Source organism: Meleagris gallopavo, chromosome 15 (genome assembly GCF_905368555.1).
Source record: "Meleagris gallopavo chromosome 15, MGAL_WU_HG_1.1, whole genome shotgun sequence".
NCBI lineage: Eukaryota > Metazoa > Chordata > Aves > Galliformes > Phasianidae > Meleagris > Meleagris gallopavo.
The window spans coordinates 13,001,258-13,026,867 of NC_139418.1; the positions used below are offsets into that span (position 1 = coordinate 13,001,258).

At 43.9% G+C, this 25,610-nt stretch overlaps 2 protein-coding genes across 3 annotated transcripts in view; both read left to right on the forward strand.

The window, feature by feature from the left end:
• Positions 1 to 5,883, forward strand: part of RNF130 (ring finger protein 130) — a 41,506-nt gene extending 35,623 nt beyond the window's left edge. The window contains exon 8 of the mRNA XM_085236453.1: positions 1,083 to 5,883. Within this exon, the coding sequence (XP_085092579.1) occupies positions 1,083 to 1,192 (110 nt within the window). The 3' untranslated portion in view covers positions 1,193 to 5,883. The remainder of the gene's footprint in view (positions 1 to 1,082) is intronic.
• A 494-nt stretch (positions 5,884 to 6,377) lies between these two features.
• On the forward strand, positions 6,378 to 25,383 carry TBC1D9B (TBC1 domain family member 9B). 2 transcript variants are annotated; one of them, XM_085236454.1, is made up of 22 exons: positions 6,378 to 6,639; positions 8,549 to 8,659; positions 9,721 to 9,839; positions 10,884 to 11,112; positions 11,749 to 12,007; positions 12,555 to 12,762; positions 12,888 to 13,100; positions 13,596 to 13,757; positions 14,330 to 14,480; positions 14,855 to 15,069; positions 15,778 to 15,895; positions 16,300 to 16,585; positions 17,282 to 17,411; positions 18,080 to 18,178; positions 18,672 to 18,740; positions 19,431 to 19,671; positions 20,056 to 20,121; positions 20,279 to 20,350; positions 20,762 to 20,812; positions 21,601 to 21,648; positions 22,095 to 22,201; positions 22,962 to 25,383. In XM_085236454.1, exons 1-22 carry the CDS (start codon positions 6,522 to 6,524, stop codon positions 23,652 to 23,654), a joined length of 3,765 nt encoding a protein of 1,254 aa, XP_085092580.1. In that variant the 5' UTR covers positions 6,378 to 6,521; the 3' UTR covers positions 23,655 to 25,383. The 2 variants fall into 2 exon arrangements, with proteins under 2 accessions (XP_085092580.1, XP_085092581.1); XM_085236455.1 differs by lacking the exon at positions 20,762 to 20,812.
• Positions 25,384 to 25,610: the final 227 nt, after the last annotated feature.

Genomic DNA, 25,610 nt, shown 5'->3' on the forward strand with positions numbered 1-25,610 from the left:
GGTGGAGGCATCTCAGTTTGCCGAGTGTCTCCTTGTTGATCTTGGAAAATTTTCAGTTACCTTGAGTTTGGCTCACGTAGATGCTGGGTGTATTGTAATCTAAGCAGCCTTGCTCCCAGCTAATCCCTGCTGGGATCGAAAAACCAGGTAATTTCATATCTTGGCCGAGGGCCTGATCTGATAGATGTTTCCAGAGGGAACCTTGTGTACACCAGCAGGGCTGGCTCCTCGCAAAATACGTCTGTGGACTTGAAGAGCCAGCTTCTGTCAGCAGCAATGTGTGCTGGCTTCAAGTATTGCCACTGTTGCCAGCGTTTGGAGAAGAGGGCTGGGTCTTCATGGTTCTTTGTAAGAAAATGTGTTGGTGCCTCTTTTCGTAAGATTGCTGCCATGCACAACGCAGGACACAGGGCACCTAACAAAGGTTTCTGGTCCTGTGAAGCTGTAAACCAAAAGCAAGGCACAGTGCAAACCTCAGGCTTGCCCCAGCCTTGCTCAGACTTGACTTGTGTTATCTGGGAGCACTGCTGGGGGCAGGGTTGCTCACGCATATGAAAAGCAGTGCTTGGAAACAGCACCTCCAGATGGGTTGGGCAGGGGTCTGAAATGTCAACTTCATGTTGCAAAGACTTCGGGACAAAGGTGAGGTGTACCTCAGCACCAGGCCCAGTGGGCTTGTGGGACCTCCAGCCCCATGGCCAGGCCTTCAGCATGGCACAGCAGATGGAACATGTTTAATCCATGGAATAAGGCAACGTGTGGTTTCATCCAGGCCTTTGGCAGCTGATTTCTGTCACTCTGAGCAGGGATGTGACAGGAGGCAGCAGTAGGCCTGCCTTGCCAGCAGAGCCTGGCGCACCTCAGTGACTGGTAGTACCAATGTAAATACTAATTTTCCTGCATGGTGAGATCTTGCAGGCTGTGATCTCTCCTTTGCTATCCGCCCTGCACAGCTGTTGTTGGTTTGTATTAAGAGGGGTCTGTGTTGTTCACGTGTTCCGTGTTTGCAGTCAGAACTCACAAGGATGCTTTGCTTGGTTCTTCTGTGTGTCCCTAACCAGGTTTTGTTCTCCCTCTTGTAGGCAGTCACTTCTTTCATCGCAATTCTCTGTCCCCTCGAAGTCTGGTCTATGAGAGCGAATTCTCCACCATCGAGCCTGCTTTGGACATCTATGACGAGAACAAAACCTGAAAGGAATGCACATTCCTTCCTGGCCCTCTTTCTGTTGTTTTCATTTCTCATTCCTATTGTTGTGTACTCTTTCCATGGATCTCCTTTGTCTGAAGAAGAGCTGCTTTTTCCAGAACACGAGCCTGCCTTCTAGGTCACGGAGATGAAGACAGCTGTGGTGGTTTCTGCGGGTGGCACCTCCGAGCGCAAGCAAGGTTGTCTGATGGAAGTTGCTGAGTAACAGCATGGGAGCTGTGTGGGCCCGGCCTCGGCGGTGCAGAAGAGGCTTTGCGGTGGTCCTAAGAGTTTGTTTTGTACTGCAAATGCGTCTCCCCAACGGGGGTATGCTGGTTTTAATGGTCCAAATTGTTGGGCAGAGTCAGAAAGGGAACTAGTTGCAAAGGAGCTGGCCAGTGACTGGTAAAAGCACTCCATATAGCTTGGTCAACCCGTAACCTTACTGTGAAATATCCCCTTCCAAGAGGGACCTTCCAAGTGCGTTGAGTTTCCAACGACCTGCTCACCCCTGGGCGACAGCACGCCGGTCTGACGTTATGCAGCAGAGAGGCCCTGTGTTTGCAGAAAGATTTCAAGGAACTTGATGCTTCTGTTTTTTTTCTCCATTTCTACTGAAGCAGGAGAAAAGTGGCCTACACAGAATACATTTTTGGTCCTTCCGTGTGCTTCAGTCACGTGAGTCTCTTTCTACAGAGAGGACGTTCACAGAACCAGCACTTGATCTACCTTAAAATATTAGACTTTTTGAAATATGCAGAAATCTAATTAGCTTTCTTTCTTGCTTTACTTTTCTTTTTGGAGGGGTTTAAAAAAATCCACCAAATTTTTCACTGAGGTTTTTTAAAAGCCAGCATGTTGGTGTTACACAGAGAAAAGAGAGGTAAGCTTCTTATCCTGTTCTCACGTTGAGATCTGCAACGTTAACCAACAAACACATTCTCCAGGCCATGCCCTTTCCCACTGACATCAATAACGTGAATGCAGAAAGCAGAGGAATAAAGGAAAGCAGCGACTGCTTTGGGACTCAGCATGAAAAATCCATTTTTACTGGAGCATGCCAGAAGCAGTGGGGAAATAGAGATTGTTTTAAGCTTCTGAATGTATAACCTGGAGATGGAAAGCTGAGTTCAGCCATCCATAGAGCTCCTCACATGAGCAGACGTGGAGAGTGAGGGCTCCTGCTCTGTTTCCTCCTGGACAATGCAGAGCTGTTTGAACATTAACATTTCTCCATTGCAGTCTCAGTTACTGTACATGTAGAAATGCATTTGTGTAATGTGAAACACGGCTTCACTCTGTATAGGAAACTGAGAAATCTGTAAGTCTAAAAAAAAGGTGGGTAAGGCATTTCCTGCCATGCTTTAATTTTGTCAGCTTTTGCTACAAAACTTCCCCTGCTCATTTTTTTTTATTTTTACTGGATAGTGGTCTGCTGACATGCATCCTTACCTGAAGCGTGGCTCAGCTGTGTCTTTAACACAGATGTTTAAGAGAAAAAGAAAAACCCAGCTCTGCAAAATGAGAAACGATCCTATTCACAGAGTATGTTCTGTTGCTGTGTGTCAGCTTCACTTGACCTGGTAATTCAAGGAGGGGTGGTGTGAAGGTTAGAGAGGTTTCTCTCATAATACCCACGTTTCCATTTACCACATGCACTTTTATTGCAATTCAGCCAACGTTAGAGGTTTGCTCACACCCCAGGCTTTTCAAGAGCACAACTTCAATGCCGCCTTCCCCAACCAAGTGGCGAGGATGTGGAGCCCCTTTGCTGGGGCGGGGTGGATTAGTTGGCTGCAGGCATTGCTTTGCTGCTCTGCATGTCAGCTGTGTGCACGAGGATGGGGTGCAGGTTGAGCAACCCCGACTTCATCATCACATCTTCCAGGCAGTGGGCAGGGCGCTTCCGAACAGAGACATCCGGAAGTAAAACATCATTGCTCCAGGGTGCTTTAGGGCTTGTTTTTGTCAGTGTTGAGTAGTCAGGTTGCAAAAAGCTGTGCCCAGGTGTTTGTAGTTAAACAGAGTGAGGCATTGTGGCTCCTGCTGGAGCTGCCAGGGTTGGTGGGGTGGGATGGGATGGGATGGGATGCTCCCAAGGCTACGCAGAAGCACCCAAGAGGTGCCTTGTGTCACAGAGCGGAGTGGTCACAGTTCTGGCATTAACGCCAGCAAGGCAGCGTGCAGAGCGGGCTGTGGGAGCACTGCTGATCGCTCGGGGCATGCTGTGTGCTGGGCACCCCTGGGCACTGCCCTGCTGCCTGGTCACAGCTCCATCACCTCCGGTGCTGGGGCTGCGTCAGGAAGTTCCCCGCGCTGCTTCCTGTTGTGCTTGGCTTCCTCAGTGCAGGGTTGGGTTTGTTTTGAACAAAGCAGTCAGCTTTGTGCCAGAGTAGAGGAGGGCAGCTCAAAAGCAGATAGAAATTAAAATGAGCGTTAGCGACTACAGAGCCCTAAATGGCAAATTAATAAATAATGCCATTTATATTTGATTAAAATCTCCCTACTTCTAAACTACCTTTTCAGAGGAGCGGGGAAAAAGAGTTGTCGCCGATGGTGCTGACTGGGGTCTGACATGGTAAGGAAAGGTCCCATCTTTGGGTTGACTAGATGATCTTTTCCAGCCTTAGTGTTTCTCTGAGAGGCAGCTGGGGCTGATGGTTGTGTAATGGACATTGTGGGTTTGGAAGGTGTTGCAACACTGGAAACATTAAGTCTGGTTGAAGCAACTGATCCCTACCTGCGTGCTGGGGCGTGCCATGCCAGGCATTTGTGTACTGTATTGTATTTAGGATGGGAAAGAGGCAGCACAGCAGCATGGGTGATTTTTCCGGGCTGTGCTGGTAAGTTTGAGATATTCCTTTTAATATTAACCAGTATATTTAAAAAAAAAAAAAAAAAAAAAAAAAGCTTGATGAGCATCGTTGTTCTTGTTCTACTATGGTGGTGCTGTGTGTGGTCATTTCATAGACGTAAGGTAGATGGCAGTCTACCAAGAGCTGTACTGTCAGTATCTTGGGAAATGATTTTCTACGTTTTAAAAACAAAAGTGTTTTTTATCAGAAAGCATTAATTTTATGACTTCTACATAAAAAAAAAACCTCTTATGTTTCTCTAAGCGATCTAAATCCGCTACTCCTCCATCCCTTTCCCTTTTCCACGTCTCCTGTTTTTGAAAGTTCTGCATGTTCCCATAAGACATTTGTAAAATTGAGGTTTGTTTGTGTTCTTAGAGGATAACTGCCAGTAAAAAACAGACTGTAAGTGTGCTTTTTACCTATAGTACTAACATTAAATATTACATTTGAAGCATGTTAAAATTTACTTAATGCCACTCATGAGTACTCCCTATGTAAGCTCACGCGTTGGTGCCGGTTTGCGCTGCCCTATTGCTTCTAGGATGCTTGCCTTGGCATGTGAGGGCGATTTAGGAATAGCCAGATATCCTACATAAGCCAAAGAAAGACAAGTAGTTAAATACATGTATTTAGTACTCTCCTATGGGACTTCTGCACATCTGTTTTGTTTGGATACTAAGGATGGGGCAGAAGGGCTGAGCTGACTTACAGGGCTGTGCTTCCTGGAGGGCGCACTGACTAAACTGTTAAAACACATCTATGTTTTTGCTCCACTAATAATCATCTGGTTTTACAACAAGGGAAGTTGCACGGCTCAAAGGTGGGACTGCCGTGCTGCTCCCAGCCTCGAGGTCCCCATCACTCCAAGGTTGGCAGGCAATGCTCTGCTCCTTATCACCCCTCACTGCACATCCATGTGTGGCCTCATTTTCCAGCCCTAGCCATGGAGAAGAGCGTGTGCCGTGCTGTGACAGCTTGCTTATGTGTTGTTATATTTAAAAATCTCATCGCTCCTTTTCCTTTTTTCTGCTGTAAGGGCAGAGCAGGGGAGGGCTGAGAGATGCTCCAGCTACCTGCACGGGGGAAAATTAGGAGAAAGCTGCTTGGAAATATCTTGGAAATAAGGAAAGTGTGATGCCTGCTCTTGTTGGAGGCAGGGGGGGCTGCATGGGGTGGGGGCTGCTGCTCAGGGGCATGTTTGGCACAGCCAGCATGGAGCTGAGTGCTTGTGCTGTGTGCTAAGGGCTGCCTGTTTGTTCTTTGTACAGTAATGCCTGTGGTCTCCAGCTGTGGGGGACCCATGGCATAAAGTGTTGCCCCCAAATAGCCCCCCAAAGCTTAATAACTAAGCGTTAATATTCCTGCAAGGCAAGAGATGTGTAGGGTTTTGTTACAAGTTAGAACTGTTCAGAGTGATTTCACTGCAAAGCTGAGGTGTAACTGGGGAGGAGGGGGGATTTCACAGCCCAAAAGCACATCCTAGAAGCCCTCCCCAGGAGCACCTTCTTGTGGCCACAGCTCCATCTATGCACTGCATCCACCGGAACAGGGCAGAGAAATCCGAGGCTGCCTTTGGGACTGGGGCATAGCAGCAAATGGGGAACAAAACTACAAACACCATTGGTGTGTGTGCAAAAAACAGCATGCTGGGCTGGTCGCTGCAGGGTGAGGGCTCGGCGCGTCGCTCCGGCCCTTGGGAGGCTCACTTGGAACTCCCTGACCTATTTCGATGTAAGTATAACACTGTATTGTAGTTACGTGGTATATGCCAATATGTTAATAGTGTATACCTATTAGGGTTTGCTAATGTACTACATTTCAATAAAAAGCAATTTAAAAGAGCACGTTTTGTGAGCTTGGTGTCTTTAACTGCAGGAGGCTGAAAGCTCCCAGTGCTGTGCTGTGTGGGCTCTGTGGCACACTGCTATAGGTCCCTTTCCAGAGCTTTTTTTTTTTTTTCCATACTGCATAGAAAACATTGCTTTATTTTGCTGTAACCAGTGCCTGGAAGTCTCAGGCTGTTAGGTGGGTTCAGAGTGGTCCATTAATACATAGGAAACAACGATGCATTGTTCCCAAGGTGTTGGCCGCCTAAAAGATGACAGAGCGAGCAGAAGCTCTCCTCATTTCCCTTCTTTCCACCTGCTGCAGCCCACACAGTGCTCGGAATGAACTGCACCAACACAGAAGATAAATCATCCCAGGGTTAAATGAGAATCAGAACGCAGATACTCCGCGAGAGGGACTCGAACTCGCTTTGTCGTCTCTGCGGAGCCGCGGTCCTTCCCGTGGCGCCACAGCGGCATTACGGCGCCGCCCCGCTGCCGTGAGGTCGCCGGGCCGCCAGGGGGCGCTGTGGTCATCGTGACCCTGCGGCGCGCCGCGGCCCGGCCGCTTCCCCTGCACCGCCCTCCGCCGTGTGGCCGGGCCGAGCCGAGCCGGGCCGAGCCGCCGGGTCGGCCCCGGGGCCCGCCGCGATGTGGCTGGGGCCCGAGGAGGTGCTGCTGGCCGGCGCGTTGTGGGTGACGGAGCGGGCCAACCCCTTCTTCTTGCTCCAGCGTCGGCGGGGACACGGCAAAGGGGGCGGCCTGACGGGTGAGCCGCGGCGGGGACGGGGCTGCGGGAGCGGGGACGGGGCGCCGGCGGGCGGGATGCGGGATGCGGGGCTGCGGGATCGGCCTGACCGCGCCACACGCCTTCCAGCCGGGCGGCCTCTGCGCCGGGACCGGCAGCGCCCGCGGGCGGCTCGGATCACCGAGCGGTTGGCTTTCCGTCTCCCCTTCCCCAGAGATGCACCAGTAGATGGGTGCTGGAATTGCCCGGGTTTTATGACAGGAGCAGTGAGCCCTGCTGCTGTTGGCAGCTTTCCGCTCGGCTCGGGCCGCTGCAGAGCTCCTCCGTGCCGACGGCCGCCCCTCCAACGTCACGGCGCGGCCGGGGGCTCGGCACGGCTCACGGCTGGGGGCGTTGCGTTGTGCTCGGCTTCACGAGCGTGGCTTTGTATGTCAGTGTGTGGCACATCGCCGTTATGGGAAGTATGCAGAATGAGCCCTTAGTCCTGCTACCTACAACCACACAGAAGCCTGAGATCCAGAACTGAGATCCTGCCGAGATCCAGAACTGAGATCCCGCCGAGATCCAGAACTGAGATCCCGCCGAGATCCAGAACTGAGATCCCGCCGAGATCTAGAACTGAGATCCTGCCGAGATCCAGAACTGAGATCCCGCCGAGATCCAGAACTGAGATCCCGCCGAGATCTAGAACTGAGATCCTGCCGAGATCCAGAACTGAGATCCTGCCGAGATCCAGAACTGAGATCCCGCCGAGATCCAGAACTGAGATCCTGCCGAGATCCAGAACTGAGATCCCGCCGAGATCCAGAACTGAGATCCTGCCGAGATCCAGAACTGAGATCCTGCCGAGATCCAGAACTGAGATCCTGCCGAGATCCAGAACTGAGATCCCGCCGAGATCTAGAACTGAGATCCTGCCAAGATCCAGAACTGAGATCCTGCCGAGATCCAGAACTGAGATCCTAACAAGATCCAGAACTGAGATCCTGCTGAGATCCAAAACTAAGATCCTGCCAATTGGATGCATCCATATTTGCTTTAAGGATTACCCAGCTCCACGTGGATGTTCGTCTTAAATATTTGATCTAACTAATAAACAGGCAATTGAAATAAATAGATTTGCTTACAGATGCTAACGGTGGTCAGCATTTTGTTCTGAGTGTGCCTGCTTTTATTTAACACGGTTTGAAAAGTTACCAAATTTGGGTTCTCTTCCTGCTCTCTTTGTTTAACTGAAGCACTTGCAGGAGTGTCACAGCTTGTCCAGAACTGGTTGAGTCCCTTTTGGTTGCGTTATCTTCCATACTGTATGCATAGGTGGTGCTGAAAGACAACAGCATTGAAAGCTCTTGTATTTAGCTCGGTCTCTTAAAATCACTGTAAGTAACGGAAGCAAGGAGATCCCAGAGACTTCACATTCTTCTTGCAGTCATTTGAATTCAGTGATGAAAGTCCTTAAGAGATGTATGGAGTGTTGTCCATGCTGGGGACAAAGCTCTGTTCTATGAAATATTTTTCAGACAATGTTAATATGAAGACATCCCACATTAGCTGCCTCTCCAATATCTCCAGATGCCATGGAGAAAAATACATTTGCCTCTGCTATGGAGCTCTCCTAGGAAGGCAGAGGATCGTAATGAGCTGTAGTGGCCATTTAATTGCCATCTAAATGTCAGCCATTAACAGTGGGACTGCCTGTAGGTGGTTCAGAGGTAATTTCCATGCAGTCACTGGATTTACGTCTTGGTTTTCTTGACCAAGTACCAGTGCTGATTCATGTTTATTATGTAGTTGTAATGCACAGGCTGTGTAGTAATACTGTTTTTGTTTGTTTGTTTGTTTTGTTGTAATAACAGTGCTGAATTTTTGCTTAACTCGGTTCTTTGCTTTGATATTACATTACTTTAATTTCTGTGGCTCTGCTTTCCAGGTCTCCTTGTGGGAACATTAGACGTAGTTTTGGACTCCAGTGCCAGAGTTGCCCCATACCGTATCCTGCACCAGACCCAGGACTCTCAGGTGTATTGGGCAGTGGCATGTGGTGAGTACTGACAGCCATCTCCTATTATCCAAAGTCATTCATGCTTTAAAAACAATGTCAAATGGCTAGAATAGACATCAAGTAAACTTACAGAAGCTATATATATATGTATATTTGTTGTTTAATCCATTGACCTGTACACGGAAGTCCAAATTCATAGCCCTGCAGTGCTTTGAGACTTCAGGTCCTGGAGTTATTTTTGCTTATGAAACAACCACACGTTAGCTGAGGTTGTGTTTTGAGGTTAGGTATCCAAGTACAAATAGACAAAGACTGTTTTTTTGCTGAAGCTGCCTCTTAAAAAGCCAGGTAGAGCCATAGCTGTAGGGAACTGTTTGTGTTTCCTGCTGTTTGCTTCATTTAATCATTGACCTCATTGAAGAAATCTTTTAGTAAACACAAATCTCTGAAACAATTAAAGGAATGAAACATGTTAATGAAAGCAAATTTTCACAGCAGAATTCCTTAAATCACTGATTACACATTGAAGCTTATCCATTGTAAAGCTTGAGGGCAGTATGATTAAATACAACTAATGTTTGTTACAAGTTTCACTGAGACTTTGTATTTTAAGAAAACAAAGGACGTAGCATCTGACACTGGCATGCTTGGGTTGCTTTTTTTGTTTTGTATGTTCTGTCCTGACAGTTGCCCATGCAAAATGCTGCTCCTTCCTAGGTATAAAAAGTTAGATTGCTCTGAAATTTCAAGTTTCTTCTGAAAGTTTATTAGTTTTCTTTTAGAATATCAGGAATTAAAGAAGTACTTTTTGTCTGGAGCACTGGAATGCTTTACTCTGGGGGGAAAAAAAACTGCTGTGCACTGATAAATGGAACGATGTCTTGGTGTGCTTATTATCCTCAATGGCAATGGAAACATTTCATTAGAAACATAATGTTGGTGTGTATGAAATATCCTTGACGTGTAGACAGTCAGTGTGTTTCACATCTGATTGTTGTTTGGTATTTATTAGTTTCCTGCTATAAACTTGGAGAAAAACAAGAGCTTGTTCTAGTGTTTTTTTCTTTGTTCTTCCCTTTGTCTTTCACCCCATCAATTAGGATCATCTCGTAAGGAGATCACGAAGCACTGGGAATGGCTGGAGAATAACTTACTGCAGACTCTGTCCATCTTTGATAATGAAGAAGATATCACCACCTTTGTCAAGGGCAAGATACATGTAAGGAGTGTGCTTCCCTGAAAGGCTTCAGGACCTGATAAAGAGTGGGGAGGTGGTACTGAGAATTGCTTTTTAACTCTTGGGATGGCGGTAGTGAGAGCTCCATTGCAGAGCTTCTCTCTGCTCCCTCTTCAGATGTGCACACATTTGGAAGTATCATGAAATGCATACAGTGTTGTCAGGATGACTTTATGGCTGTAACACCAGACAAACATTTTTGGAGGGGTAGAGGGGAGGAGGTTAGGAGCAATAGATCTCAAGGTGCAGCCTGCTTAGGGTGGTAACTAACTGAAATCTAGTGTAAAGATACAATCCCTGCAAGTTATACCTTTGACATGAGGGTTAAACAGAGGCTGATGTATCAACAAACCTGGAGGAGAGAATTCTAGTTTGCAAGCAGTGTGCTCACACTCCTGTGATGGTGTGGGTGTAAAGGAACTGCGCCCTAACTTCCACTGGTGTTCAACAAGTGCCTCTGCTTGTTATGCACATAATACACTTCAGATTCCCAGCCCATACATTTTCCAGAGTAGAAGCTCACACGTGCAGGTTTTTTATTAAACAGCAGCAATTTGAAGCTCTTCCAGTACTCCTGTCAGATTCTCTGTATTTGCTGTGTGTCTGTGTGAGAGAGATTGTGGTCATTTGTTCTTCCTTCTGGCCAGTCGGGGTCTGACTGCCTGCAGAGTTCTGCCCTTCCTGGCAGATGATCTTCCTGTTGTCACAGTCACGAGTGAAAATAGACTTCAGTTCTGCTGCTGGGCAAGCAGTTACCTGACCAGCTGTGAGAAATTCAGTCAGATGTTAAACATGAACGTTAGCTGCATGTGTTTAGAAGTAAATCAGCTTACAGGCTCCCAGCAGACTATTTGCTCATTCTATGTGTCTTTACTATTACTCTGACTTGACAGGAGAAATGATAACTGCTGTGTCACATTCTTTCTGTCTTCTGGATGGCTGCCATCACCTTTCAGTGTATATTATATCTGTCAGCAGGCATTCCCTTTCATTTCTCATCTCTGCCTCTCTTCCCGTGTCCTTTAGGGAATTATAGCTGAAGAGAACAAGAACCAGCAGCCTCAGAGTGAAGAGGATCCAGGTAAATTCAAAGAGGCTGAACTGAAGATGAGGAAGCAGTTTGGGATGCCAGAGGTGGAGAAGTTGGTCAATTACTATTCTTGCAGCTACTGGAAGGGACGTGTACCCAGGCAGGGCTGGCTGTACCTCACTGTCAATCACCTCTGTTTTTATTCCTTCCTTCTGGGCAAAGAGGGTGAGTTATAAACTTGTCTTTTTCTGCTGTTTCCCATGAGCTGTTTGATTTGGTTGATCTATTATGTGGCTTTTTTTTTTTTTTTTTTTTTTAGCTGATGGGATTTTTTTCTTTTTATGAATGTTTTGAGCTCTGGCCCCAAGTGTAGTTCAGTCCTTTCTCTCAGAGGCATTTAGTGAAGTTTAAACTGAATGCCTGAGTCATTTTTCAACACGTGCCTTAGGCTCTCAGGTTGCACACCTGGGCTTTTGCTTCTACTGAATGAAAGAACCAAGCAATATTTTGACTTTGGTGAGTTTTGCTTGGAACCACCACCTAGTATTTACAGAGCTTGATCTCCAGAATCCGGAATGAACTTGCTGGAAAGAAAGAATGAAAGCATTAATAATTGTAATTGGAAACATTTGCTGGATGGAAGAAAGACCTTTTGGCACTGTAGTATTTCTAGTCATTCCCAAAAGTTACTTCCAAGTATTTTTGGTGAAATCAGTAAAAGCATGAAGTAAGGAATTGCCTGTGTGTAAGGGGAGAAAAATACCACTCATTAAGAGCACATTTGCTGTTTGAGCTTCATTCTTTTTTTTTTTTTTTTGCCTCAAATTTTAATAATGGCTGTTTGTGACTTTTTTCCCCCAGTGACACTGGTGATTCAGTGGGTGGATGTAACCCAGCTAGAAAAAAATGCTACACTGCTGTTCCCTGAGTGCATTAAAGTGAGCACAAGGGACAGTGAACTTTATTTTTCCATGTTTCTTAACATCAATGAGACCTTCAAGTTGATGGAGCAGCTGGCTAACATCGCTATGCGGCAGCTGCTGGATAATGAGAGCTTCCTACAGGACAAGTCCCTCCCAAAGCCCAGGAAGCCTCTGAAGAACATCTCTGCACTAAAAAGGTGTGTGTTTTCAGCAAGGAGAAGACAGAAACAGGAACTGTAGTAATAAATCTGCCTTACTACATAGGCTTCAAGGTGCCCCTGGATTCTTCTCACACCAGGGGCTGCATCACTGATTTCAGTCGTTAGCTCTCTACCTAGTGTTGGTTTTCTATCCCAAGTTGGTACTTAATTCGCATAAGCCCTCACATCTTTCTCATGCATGAAGACACAGACAAGGAGTTCTTGGAATGGATTTTCAACTAGAAACTATTGAAAATCCTGTTCTTTCCAGTTTCAGAATCCAGTATAACATTTAAGTCTCTCAGATTTCTGTTCCAACATGCGCTTGCATTGCTTGTATTGCAGGACAAACCTTGTCAGTGAAGCATGCCTGAAGGCTGAAAGAGGAGTCAGATAGGAGGTGGCATCTCAGTTAGAGAAGTGAATAGTAAGAATTAAAGCACAGACTGGAATTTGTGATTGGAATGAACACTTACATTGGTGTTTGAGTATTTTTTTTCAAGTAAGAAAAAAGCTCTGAGGAGGGCTCTTTACTTTTCCCCAGAGACCTTGATGCTCGAGCCAAAAATGAATGCTACCGTGCCACTTTCCGACTGCCCAAGGATGAATGCCTGGACGGACACACAGACTGCACATTGTGGACCCCATTCAACAAGATGCACATTCCTGGTCAGATGTTTGTTTCCAACAATTACATCTGCTTTGCCAGCAAGGCAGAGGAGGCCTGTCATCTCATCATTCCTCTCAGGGAGGTGGGGATTAGCTGTAATTAAGACTAGAGGCTTGTCTTATCTTTCATATGCTTCTAGCTGTTGTAGTGCTTGGCAGATAATGGAGAACCTGCTAGATTCAAATGGCCCTTCTCTTTGTCTTCTAGGTGACAATAGTTGAGAAGGCAGATAGCTCCAGCGTCTTGCCCAGCCCTCTGTCCATCAGCACTAAAAGTAAAATGACTTTCTTCTTTGCCAATCTGAAGGACCGAGATTTCTTGGTGCAGAGAATCTCTGACTTCTTGCAGAGAACACCATCCAAGAAACCACTCAGCAGCGACAGGGAATGGAAGTGGAATTTGGGTGATCCTGGATGTGAGGTACTAAGAAGTAGATGGGAGGAGCATTTGCCCATCGTTCAAAGTAATCCTCCTTACACTGCGTTACAGCATTTCCTTTTATTTATTATATTTTAAATCATTTCCTTTTATTGGGCCATGAGCAAAAGAGGGAGGCTGCCTCAGCTCAAATGCTTTGTTGCTCATTTTCAATTGCTTTGCTGTTTTGCTCTAGAGGCTAATTTACATAATGAGATCACTGCTTAGCTTTACCTACTGTCTTGAGCAGACTCAGGGTCTTGAATCATTTACCCATAGGCTCACTGCTATTAATGCGTGAATTGTCTTGAAATTGAGTGAGAGGTTGGAATACTGGCATAGTTCTGGTGGATGTTTAAGAAATACAGAAAAGCCAGAACAGTTGCCACCTCTTCTCTACTAGCTCTGTCTCCAGTCTGGCAGAAGTGCCATGTATGGCCATGTAGAAATATGTTTTGCTGGGTTTTTTTAATCACGGTAAGTGTTTTTATTTTCCAGGAAGTTCCAGAGTTGCCTTCCAGCAGCCCTCTTGCAGTTAGCCCCACATCTGCTCTTAGCAATCGACCTGTCAACTTCTGTGCTGGTGAAGTGCCAACAGCATCCCAGGGACTGCTCAAACTCTTCAGAAGAAATTCTGAGGAGCTTTTGGGACCCAAAGGGGTAAATGATGTTTTAACTTAAAGCAATTAATTGTGAATAATTTGTCATAGGTAGCAGATTTCCTGTCTTGCTCTGAGACTCTGTAAGTGCATTTCCTCCCTAGCTTCTGTCACCTCTGCACTGTATCACTGTCACAATGATAGTGCTGCCTAGATGTAACCTGACCAGCTTAGTGTATCAGTATAGAGATACATGAGTAGGGGCTGAGCAATTTGTGTTACTGTGCTTCTGGGACGCAGCTGCTATCTGTGAAGAACATTTCTTCATATCAAAGTAGCAGAGAACATCTGATATCTCTGCTTCCTCGGCAGTCATCTTAGACCATGGTTCTTCTTGCATTTGTGTAAATTTAACGCCACTGCACAGCCCATGTTACCATTGTAAAGACTTCAAGCAGCTTCAGAACAGCATAGATTAGCATACAGCCTTTTTATTCAGCAGGAAGAATTAAACCTTTAAATGCCACAGTGCTTTTTTTTGTGAAGTCTAGGTTTGAGTACCCAGAAATCACCTGTCCTATGAGCATAAAAATGCTTTAATCTCCTAAAATGGCCATATTTATTCCTGTGAAGGCAAAGGAGAAGATGAAGGAAGAGTCTTGGAACATTCATTTCTTTGAATATGGGAGAGGGATGTGTATGTATCGTACTACCAAGACTAGGGAGCTGGTGCAGAAAGGAATCCCAGAGAATCTTCGTGGAGAACTGTGGCTCCTTTTCTCAGGTAGGAAGTGCAGGATGCTTTGGCAGCTTGCAGAAATAAGCTTTTTGCATGTCTCAGAGGAAAAGGTATAAATCACAGCTTGTTTCGGAAGAAATAAATCGCAAGCAAACTCCACAGGAATTATACTTTGTGATGTTATTGGACAAAAATGCAGTGGTTGCATTCCTGACATGACTTTATGAGTATAGTAGCTCTTTCATTGCCTCCGTGTGGATTTCAGTGTTGGGACCCACACTCCAACAGGTTTACTGCTATACTTTTGTATCTGTTTGCAGTTACTGAGTTGGTGTAATGCTTCCTAGCTGCCCTTCTCTGGGCATAAAGTCTCTATTTTAAAGCTCAAGAAGCGAAGCAGTGTTTGTTTGCCATTACAGGGGCTTGGAATGAGATGGTCACTCATCCTGGCTACTATGCAGATCTTGTGGAAAAGTCGATGGGAAAGTACAATCTTGCTACAGAAGAAATTGAGAGAGATCTGCACCGTTCTATGCCAGAACATCCTGCCTTCCAGAATGAGTTGGGAATTGCTGCTCTCCGGAGAGTCTTAACAGCTTATGCATTCAGGAATCCAACAATTGGATACTGTCAGGTAAGAAAGAATTCTTAGACTTGTTAGCCCAACATGGTGACCATGACTCTACTGGAGCTTTTCAGCAGTTCTTTTTTTCAATTTCATGCTTTTCCTTCATGCTGCCCATTCGGAAATAAGTGGTGATGTTGTAAGGATCTCTTATGTATATAGACTTTGCACATTTCTGTTAGGTGTAGTGACAAATTCTTTTAGCAGTTTTCCTGCTAGAGCTTTCCCTAGTTTGAGAAAGACATCTCCTGGTTTCCCTGAAATGAACAAATAAATGAAGTAAATGATGATGCGTGTATTGCAGTATATCACGAATGAAACTAGCTGCTGGCTAGTGAAACAACTTGGTAGAAATTAATTTCATATTATGTATTGCTCTGCAGTTAGAGGTTCTTATTACATCGCTCTGTTACAATCAAAGCTTTTTCTGCAAACTTGGAAAATCCCATTTTTCACATAAATTAAGTGCCTGACAAAGAGTAGTTATATTATCTGCTGCCTCACAAACAAAGGAACTGAAACAGGAAGATAAATTGGCTCAAGGTCACCTAGTGACTCAGATACCAGTAAAAGCTGGAAATAGATCTGACTCTCAGTCCCATGAGACTGCTCTGCTAGAATCATGCTTTTTCAGTTCAGCTGACCTGTAATGACAGAGTTTTTGTGAACATCTTCATGTTTCTCTCTCTCTGCATATTTAATGCTGCTGGAACACAGGCGATGAACATCGTTACATCAGTGCTGCTGTTATACTGCAATGAGGAAGAGGCTTTCTGGCTCCTAGTGGCTTTATGTGAGCGGATGTTGCCAGATTACTACAACACAAGAGTAGTGGGTGAGTCTTTGTCAAATTCATGCTGGAGCCTGGATTTTCACCTACAGTTCCATCAGCATCTCAGCAATGTTTTGTTTCCTCAGAATTAATTAAATGTGGTGCACTTTAAAGATAATGAAGGACAAGCTTCTTCCCTTTTAAGTTGTGTGTGTATGATGGAAGCACAGGAGGAGTGGTAGCTGTATGCTACCACTGAACAAAGAAGATGGAATCAGGAATAATCTCCATCTATGAATGTGGTGCTTATTGAGAATAGGGTAACAAATATATTCATTTCTGTTTAGTTTAAGAACCTGAAATTAAAGTGAACTCACACTGTTTTGCTTAATAATTTCTTAGCTCAGTTACAGTACCATGAGACCAACAAATTTGAGTCCTGCCATTGTTCTTGTTTCTTTTCCCAGGTGCATTGGTGGACCAGGGCATTTTTGAAGAACTTACACGAGAGTATCTTCCACAGCTGTCAGAAAAGATGCAGGAGCTGGGAGTGATTTCCACCATATCCCTTTCTTGGTTTCTCACACTCTTCCTCAGTGTCATGCCCTTTGAAAGTGCTGTTGTCATTGTTGACTGTTTTTTCTATGAGGGCATCAAGTTCATCTTGCAGGTGTCATTGGCCATTCTTGATGCCAATGTGGAGAAGTTGTTACAGTGCTGTGATGAAGGTGAAGCAATGACTATTCTGGGCAGGTACCATTCTTCTTATTTATAAATGAATGGTGATAGTACCCTTTTAGTCATCATTCCTTTCTGTCAGATAAGAGAGACTCTTTTGTCATTCCCCTGAATTCCATTACGTAGGAGGTCACAGATACCAGATCAGGATGAAACTTGAGCACTAGAGAAGATTGCTGTTGATTTCTGTGGCAGCTGAAACAAATTTTTGGCTCAAGTATGGAGGAATCCAGGGTTGTTTGCTTTGTGGCATACTACATTCCTGTTTCTCAGTTTGAATTTGAACTCCATGAGGTTACTTACCCAAAATACACAGAAGAATTCTAATCCATTATTAAGAACAAGTCCTAGCAGGAATAGCCCTCTAGTGACGTAAAACCTTATCAAGCAGATATTTCCCAATTATAGTAAATAAAATATTTTCTTGCTTCAAAAGTGAATCTATCCTATGTTCTGTGAGATCTTCAGGGTACCTCTGGGAGCCTACTTTTGAAAAGAAGAGATATCCCAAAATTAAAATGAAAATCACCTCTACATGGGAGATATTGAGGATAGTGTTGTAAGTTTGCTGGGAATTTTTTTTCTACATATTTAGATTAATAATACGAAGGAGTAGGGAGTTATGTGTTTAGGATATTACTGCTTTTCCTTTCTTGACATTAATCCAGGAGTCTTGCATCTGCTCTGTGTGGGTGTTTTTTTTCTTCACAGGTATTTGGACAATGTAGTTAACAGGCAGAGTGTCTCACCTCCTATTCCACACCTGCATGCCTTATTGACGAGTGGGGATGACCCACCACTTGAAATTGACATCTTTGACCTTATCAAAACATCCTATGAGGTCAGATTCTGGCTTAGTTTTTACCCAACTGGTTTTTCTCTCCCAATAATCCCATGTTATACTTATGCAGATGGAACTTGAACTGCATTATTGGCTTGAGGTGCCCAAGGAGTGCAGGCTCGAGCCATTCATCCTCCTGTTTGTAATAAGTAAAGCCAAACTCTTTCAGCTAATGTGAATTCCAAAGAATCTCTCCAGCGTCAGTAGAGACTGGTGACAATCATGTTCTTTGTTTCTCTTTTAAAAGAGTGTTACCAAATTCATTTTACTTGGCTGACATAATCAGTGGAAAAGCTTATAAACTGTGCTGTTTCTAGCTCAATCTCATATGGGTCCTACAATAAAATGGGGCTGGAAGAATGCAAGCTGTATAGTTTCTTCTCTGTGCCACACTACAGGATCTGTAGTTGTGTCCTGATAGATGCCTTTCCAGCTGTTCTTTAGAAACCTCTGATGATGGATTTCTCATGAATTCTAAATGACTTATTTTTTGGGACAGGGGTTAATAGAGAGATTTTGTTTTCACCTTTTCAATGCTGGTAGAAGTATTGTAGGGTTTTTAGATTCTCTTCAAAGGGTCAGTATGGTTTGCAAAGAGCATGTGATTGAACAGGCATAATTCATTCTTCAGGATATGATGCTGACCCAGTCTGCTTCTTTTCTCATAGAAATTTAGCAATTTGAAGGCAGATGATATTGAACAAATGCGTTTTAAACAAAGGCTGAAGGTGATCCAGTCTCTGGAGGATACAGCCAAGAAGAGTGTGGTATGTGATTCCCAGATTAAATGAGCTACAAAATGGCATTTAGAAAGCATGCTAACATGTTTTGGAGTTTTACAGAAGGGTTCATGACTAAAAAGGAGTGTCCACATCTATTGCAACTATCTCCCATGTCCCAGGAGGAAAATTTCATCCGTTTCTTTCACTGTTGTTTTTCTGTGCATCTGAATCTGAAGATAAAAACAAAAGGAAGGGACAGCACAGTGTTCTGTGGGCTGCAGAAACAGGAAGTTATAACAGTAGTTTTTTACTAACTGCTCAAATGTCAGCAGTTTCTGCTTGAAAAAAAGGCTGTCTTCCTGGCCTGTAATCCTTAGCAATATGAAGTATTGGAGCAGATATGTTTTCTCTCCTCTCCTTTGCCCGTATCTTCTTGCAAATATTTTCTTAGCTTATATGTTCACAGATTTTTCAGTGAGTCATGTTTAATTTGGGTAGCTTTGAAAGAAATTACTCCCCTTGTTTTCCCCTTAACTAGGTCCGGGCTGTGTCTGGTGACATTGGTTTTTCTATTGAAGAACTAGAAGAGCTATATGTAGTGTTCAAGGTAAGAAGCAAATATGGGATTCTGTTCTATGTGGTGCCAGTGAGACTGGCTCTATTACTGAACAGTTTTTTTTTGGTAAAGATGGTCAGACCTCATTCTCAGTGTTTGAATTATGCTCATTCAGTGAGAGGGTTCAGAGTCAATGGAAAGAAGTGACTTAGAACATGGAGCTAGGATTGACTTGTACTTCAGTTTTTATTTTCAAGTTTGCCGTGAACTTGCTGTGTAATTGTAACACAATTACTTAAGTGCTTTGCCTTTATTTGTCATTGGAAGTGTTGTTAAGTACACCCAGGTGCAATTCCCAAAGTCACTCAAGCTCAGTCACACTATGCTCACTTGCATGCAAGCTCAATTGTGTGATGCTATAGACTTAGGGAGGCCAGAGTTCTAAAATCTGCGTGCTCTCCTTGCATGAAGCCTGAGTTTCACTTTACTCAAACAAAAAACAAACTTTTTTTTTTTTTGTATTTTTCACTTGTTCTTTGTTTTTTAGTGAAGTCTGTCTCTTTTCCTCCATTTCGTACTCGTTTATAGTGAAGTAATGCTCATAATAATGGGCAAGATAAACAGAGTGTCCTGAAAGGTCCCTTCTCATTTGGTGCTGTTTTTGAGCTATATGAAAAGACTCCACTCTCATGGCTTGTTGCAGTATAATATAACTGACTTATCAATACTTTCCCTTCAAAGGCAAAGTACCTGATGAGCTGCTACTGGGGAAATAATCGAGCTGCAGCTGCCCGCCGAGATCAGAGCCTGCCCTACCTGGAGCAGTATCGCATAGACATGGAGCAGTTCAAAGAGCTCTTCATCACTTTGACCCCCTGGTCCTGTGGTGCACATACCCCTGTGCTCGCAGGGCGCCTGTTCCGGCTTCTGGATGAGAACAGGGATTCTCTCATTAACTTCAAGGAGTTTGTGACAGGGATGAGTAAGTGGTATTTCTGGAGATGATATATTACAAAAAAATGTTTCTGTCATCTTCCATGCAGAAAAGTAAAAGGAGATGCTGATGATTGAACTATTATGAAGGGAGGGTGGCAGCCTTAGAGGATTTAGTTCTTCAGGCAGAACTAAAGATGCATTTTTGCTGCTAGACAGTCTCTCATTTTGGGAAACAGTAGGTGGTAAACCTACAAGATGAAACTTTGCTGTGGATTTCTTTGTGGCTTCTGCAGAGAGCTTTGTACAGTTTAGCAGTTCCTCACTGCATGGAAACTTACTTTGTTTTGAGCTTGTGTGTAGAGAGCGATTCTTATTCCTAAATGCTGTTTTTCTTATCCCTCTGTTTTTGTGGGCTTTTTTTCACTTGCAGGTGGGATGTACCATGGTGACCTCACTGACAAGCTCAAAGTACTTTACAAACTGCATCTGCCTCCTGGTGAGTGATTGCTTCCATAAGCTGCTAATGGTCAGCATGGTGTGTTCTGACACACAATTGAAAAGAGATGTCTCATAAGTTTTGCTAACAAAATGGATAATACTATTGTTCAGTTACCTTAGAGATCATCTTAACATTTCTTTCTCTGTAAGCACAGCTCTGAATCCAGAGGAGACGGAGTCTGCTTTGGAGGCCACAAGTTATTTCACAGAGGATGTTACCACAGAAGGTAATGCAACGCTTGCTGTCCTTACCTCTGTTTAGACAGGAATCCAAGCACAAATCTATGTGCTGTGATTGGTGATTTTTGCAAAGCATGGCCTCACGATGGCAATATGTTAAGTTATAATGTGTTCGAGTTGACTGTTGTTATTGCATGATGGGAAAGAAGTTTTGAGCTTAAACTGCTCAGCACCCATGTCGTGCGGGACACGGCAGGCTCTGAAGCACAATCGTATGCTGCTGAAGAGGAGCAGTGTGCTTTTGCCAGTTCCTGTCTTTCACCTCGACTTGGGTTTTTCATGCAAGTCTCATCGTCTCTCTTCTTGTTTTTGTTTCCTTCTCTGTCTGTCTCTGTGTGGCCTTTTCTTCTGTTTTATCTGGGATACTTTCTCCTCAACCCCTCTTACTGCTGCTCCAGTATCTCCTTTTGTCTCAGAGCTGGATTTCTGCCTGCACTGTGAGTCTCAAGGTCAGTCCTTGGATTATGTGGACATACTGAACTGATATTATCTACCAGCACCAACATGCTATTTTAAATACTCAAGTTGATGCTTCTCCTCTTTTATGGCAGTTCAACTATGTTTTTATTATTGTGTTTCAACCCTAGAAAAAATAGGAACTAGTTAGTAGGAAATCAAAGTGCATTTTTTGCTTAATGTTTACAAAAATACAGTAATGCTAAAAAAAAAAAAAAAAAGGAGTAATTGCACTGTTTGGTGCTAGGTGGCCATCTGAGCTAAGACAGGACTTCCTATTTGGTCTAGCAGCAGTATAGGGAAGCAGAAGTGCGATCCATACAGTTAGACTCTGCACATCACTCTCAAAATGTCTGCTCAGTCAATGAGCTATTGCCAGTACACATTATAGTCACGTATCCTATATGTTCAGTATTGTTGTTTTTTTCCATTCATTATCTTGCTTTGAACTTGCTGTGAATTTCTTTGTCTTTAAGCCATGGCATTAGTAGCTGTATTTCATGTTTGTTTCGCCATTTCTTTTAGAGTTTCACCCTCTACCTCACCTCTTCACCACTTTTTTGGTGTGGCTTCTCTTTTTCCTGTTTATCCCATCACCTCTTACTTCTGTCTTGTTCTGTTCACTCCTCCAACCGTGAAGTGGGAGTGTGAGATATATTTGTCCGTATTTGCCTAATTTGTCCGTAATTGTATTTGGATACAAGTTGTCTTATGTTCTTCATGTGCTGTGTTCCTGAAAGTCAGATATTAATGACTATTTTTATAATTTCATTGTTTTTAGAAACCCAAGAAGAGAAAGGAAGAAGAAATGACAGTGGTCAAGAAAAAGGTAAATTCATTATAAATAGACCACATTCCAGCCTTGCCTCTTTAACATTAGCAATCTCATTATCCTGTGTTGTGTCAAGGAGACCTTTCAAGGAGTCCCTCATGGACACTGGTAAAGTGGGATGTGAGCTGCAAAATAGCTCTCTCTCATGCCGTACTGCTCTGACTCTCTAATGTACCAAGGTCATAACATTTGAAACACAAATTGGTAAGTTATTGACTAATAGAATTCATTTATTAGAAGTCAAGCTAATTCAGTAGTGTTAAAATTTTTGCTCTACTGAACTTTATCAGATATACCAGCAGCAAACAATGCAGCCTCCAGCCATTCAAATGCTAGATGCTTTCCTGAACTGAAATAAAACCTGCTTCTAATGTGATCTTTGCTGCCATGGTGCTCATGTGAAGTCTGAAACTTTAACCACCAGGTTTGGTCATGTTTTGCAGAGGAGAAAGGTACCAGCCCACAGGACTATAGATACTACCTAAGAATGTGGGCCAAGGAAAAAGAGTCCAAGAAGGAAACTATTAAAGATCTCCCCAAAATGAGTCAGGTAAGAAGTGAATCTGAAGGTTTCCAGTTAGATGACTAACAGCTTGTTGAAGAACTGTGACAGTCATTTTTCTAGTGTGCTCAGTCCATGCATTAGGTTGCCCTGCTGTTCTGGTGTAGTGAGCTGTAGAAGCTCCTAATTCTACATGCTTGTGTTGAATTCTTTAGTGGGCTTGCAGCTGACTGTCAAACTGCTGTTTCCTCTAGTCAGATGTGTTTGATTCTATGTCTCCCAGATTGTCTTTTCCTGTAAGACTTGCAATCTTTGTTTTCCCTCCAGAGCAGTATGTTTGAAGTGAGCCATCAGTCATATAAGCTTGCTTGGCTGTTCCGTTTTTTGCGTTGCCTCAACTTGAGGCTGCTTGGTGGAGATAAAGAATGTGGTTACAGGAAGAAGAGTCTAGTGTGATCTTTTTTTTCTCTTAATTTCCTTTATGGGTGCTTTTTATACCACTGTGGAAATATGTAGAAGCTGGCTAAAGAAGAGTAGCAGGGCAGAAGTTTTTCTCAGGAGTGAATGTTAGCATGCTCTCCACTTATTAGCAAAAGTACCGTCACTATTAAGTTTCTAGCTGTGTCTCAATTTAGCTTCTATAACATGGAGTTTGCCTAATTTGGGATTGTTCTGAATCAGTAAAGTAAGTTGCAACTTTGTGGGGAGGCAAATAAAGTAGGAGTCAGTCCACATGGAATCCGTTGTTTCATCTACTGCTGTCAATTTTTGCAGCCTTAAATATGATTTTGGTCTTTGTCTTTGAAAGGAACAATTCATAGAGTTATGCAAGACCCTTTACAACATGTTCAGTGAGGACCCAGTAGAGCAAGAGCTGTACCATGCTATTGCCACTGTCGCCAGCCTCCTCCTGCGAATTGGGGAGGTTGGAAAAAAGTTCTCCAACAGACCCATAAGGAAGTCTGAGGACTGCAAAACAAACAGTAGCCAAGATCCCGTGAGTGAAGAGGAGTCGCCTACATCTGAACAGAGTCAGAACTCAACAGTGGAGCAGCAACCCCGAACTGACCATGAAGACAAAACCTGCAGAGAGGTTCAGCCTGAAAAAACTGAGCAGGAGAACCAAACTCTAGGAGATGGTTCAGGGGAAGGACAAGGCTCTCCTTTACAGCTGCTATCAGATGATGAAACCAAAGACGATATGTCCATGTCTTCCTACTCCATGGTCAGCACAGGCTCCTTGCAGTGTGAAGACATTGCAGATGACACGGTCCTAGTTGGCTGTGAAGGTGGTAGTTCAGCTGCCAGGTATGGCAGTACCATTGATACTGACTGGTCTATTTCCTTTGAGCAGATCTTGGCTTCCATGCTGACTGAGACAGCTCTTGTAAACTATTTTGAGAAAAAAGTCAACATTCTCCAAAAGATCAAAGATCAGAAGAAGGTAGAGAGGCAGTTCAGTTCATCCAGTGACTATGAGCTTTCTTCTGTGTCAGGTTGACCTCAAAGCAGTTATTGCCTTTGGGAAATAAAACAGGGAGATAATGTGGCAGATGGCAGGATGGTTTGGTATTTTGTGTTCAGGGTTGTTTTTTTATTTATTCAGAGACCATTTACTACACAATTACAGTAGATTCCATTTGGTAAGGGGCATCAGACAGTGACTGTTCTGTGTAGGTGCTTTTTTTTGCTCCTGAGGTTAACAGAATTAGATTTACATTCTCAAGAGCCATTAGAACCTAATAGCCCCTGACATACAGAATTACCACCATCAATTATGCATGTCTGACTTCTGCTATCTTTTATTTTAATGAAGTTTTATTTCAGACAGTAATTGCTCCTTGCCTGCCCTTGTTTGCTGTAGATTCCTGTGTAATTTGCACAGCAGATGCAGCCTGGCTTGAAACTGTTCATCTCTGGCTGCCGATCTGAGAACTCACCCAGTGTTCTCAAGTGCTATAGGACCTTGACCTATAAATAGTCTCATAAGTTCTTCAGCGCTGTTCTGTGACTCAGCAGCTACAGTGCAGATGTGCGCCACTGCTCCCAGCGCCCTAAGATCTAAACACAGACATTTCTCAGATCTGCAGGTTTCTTTCAGATGAGATTTGCTGTTTTCATAACATGAACACTTTTCTCCATCATTCAGGAGACATTTTTCAGACAAACCTGGTTTTCTAGCTTTTGCAGTTCTTTGAAAGCTATTGTTTCTAGTTTCTCTCAGAAGCCACAAGCTCCTTGACTTCAGTGCAGCAGTAGTATTAGGCCAATCAATGGGCTTATGATGGTTGTAAGAAGGGAGCGTGCTCCTGAACAGTGAATCTGCCTCAGCATTACAGAATAGTGGCACACTGCTCTGCTGGACCTTCCCTCTTGGTACAGAATACATTTATTTCCTCGCTAATTCTCTATTTTTGCTAACTAGTGATGGGTCCAATTTTAATAAGACCCTTAAGAATGCTCTGCTCAGTCAGCCCTTGTGTACGCTTGGGTTGGATTTGTAGGAGTGCTGTGCCACCTGCAGCTGCTCAGTGTGTCCCTTCTGAACATCTCTTGTATGAAGTGTCTAGCCATGTACGTGCTCTTAGAAAGTACTGTATATCAGAAGGTATTTACACCTAACGAGGGAGAATTCAAAGCACTGTGATGCTCTGCCATCAGTCTGTTATGAGAAACCTGAGCAGAGTAGGTTTCATTTCAGTTAAAGAGATAAAATAACTGGAACAACGAGTGACTGCTCAGTGAGAAGAGACGAAGAGACTAAGTCAGCCTTCTGGTGGTAGAGCATCCGCTCCGAGGAAGGCGAATTAATGCTGTTTGAACAGATAAACTCATCTCAGTGCACAAGCATCTGCCTCACAAGGCCAGAGGGGGAGATGCTGGTGCTCAGCGGGAGCAGATCCGGTGCTGAAGGCAAGAAGTGCTGCAGGATCGGGCTGGCATTTGGCATATAAAGGAGGGGAAGGACCCCTGCAGTTGGATGTTCCCATTAACACTACTCGGTGTGCTTCTCCGTGTGAATTCCTTTGCGGCATTATCTGTATGTATTCACAGCTGGTACATATTTCTTGTTTTTTCTGCCTCTGCCCTGTAGCTGGAGAGCAGCCATTAGTTAAACTGCTTTTACTAATTATTCAGTAATTTATTGTAATTTTTTTTAAGTACAAATACTACATGTGATTTTACACTGTCTGTCTGTCATGTACTCAATAAACGAACCAGAACCACCAGGCTGCCCTGGCTGCCTTTTATTTCTCTGCGCTCAGCAACGATTGCCACAGCAGCCCGCAGCGCTGAGTTCTCCTGGCTGCTAGTGCTAGATTGCTGTAACTGGCGTCAGGCCACTTTATTTTTTCTTATTTTTATCATTTATTATTAATAATGATTATTTATTTTTAATATTTTGTTATTATTACGCTTAGTTACCCTTATCTATAAGCATACACCTTATTATCTA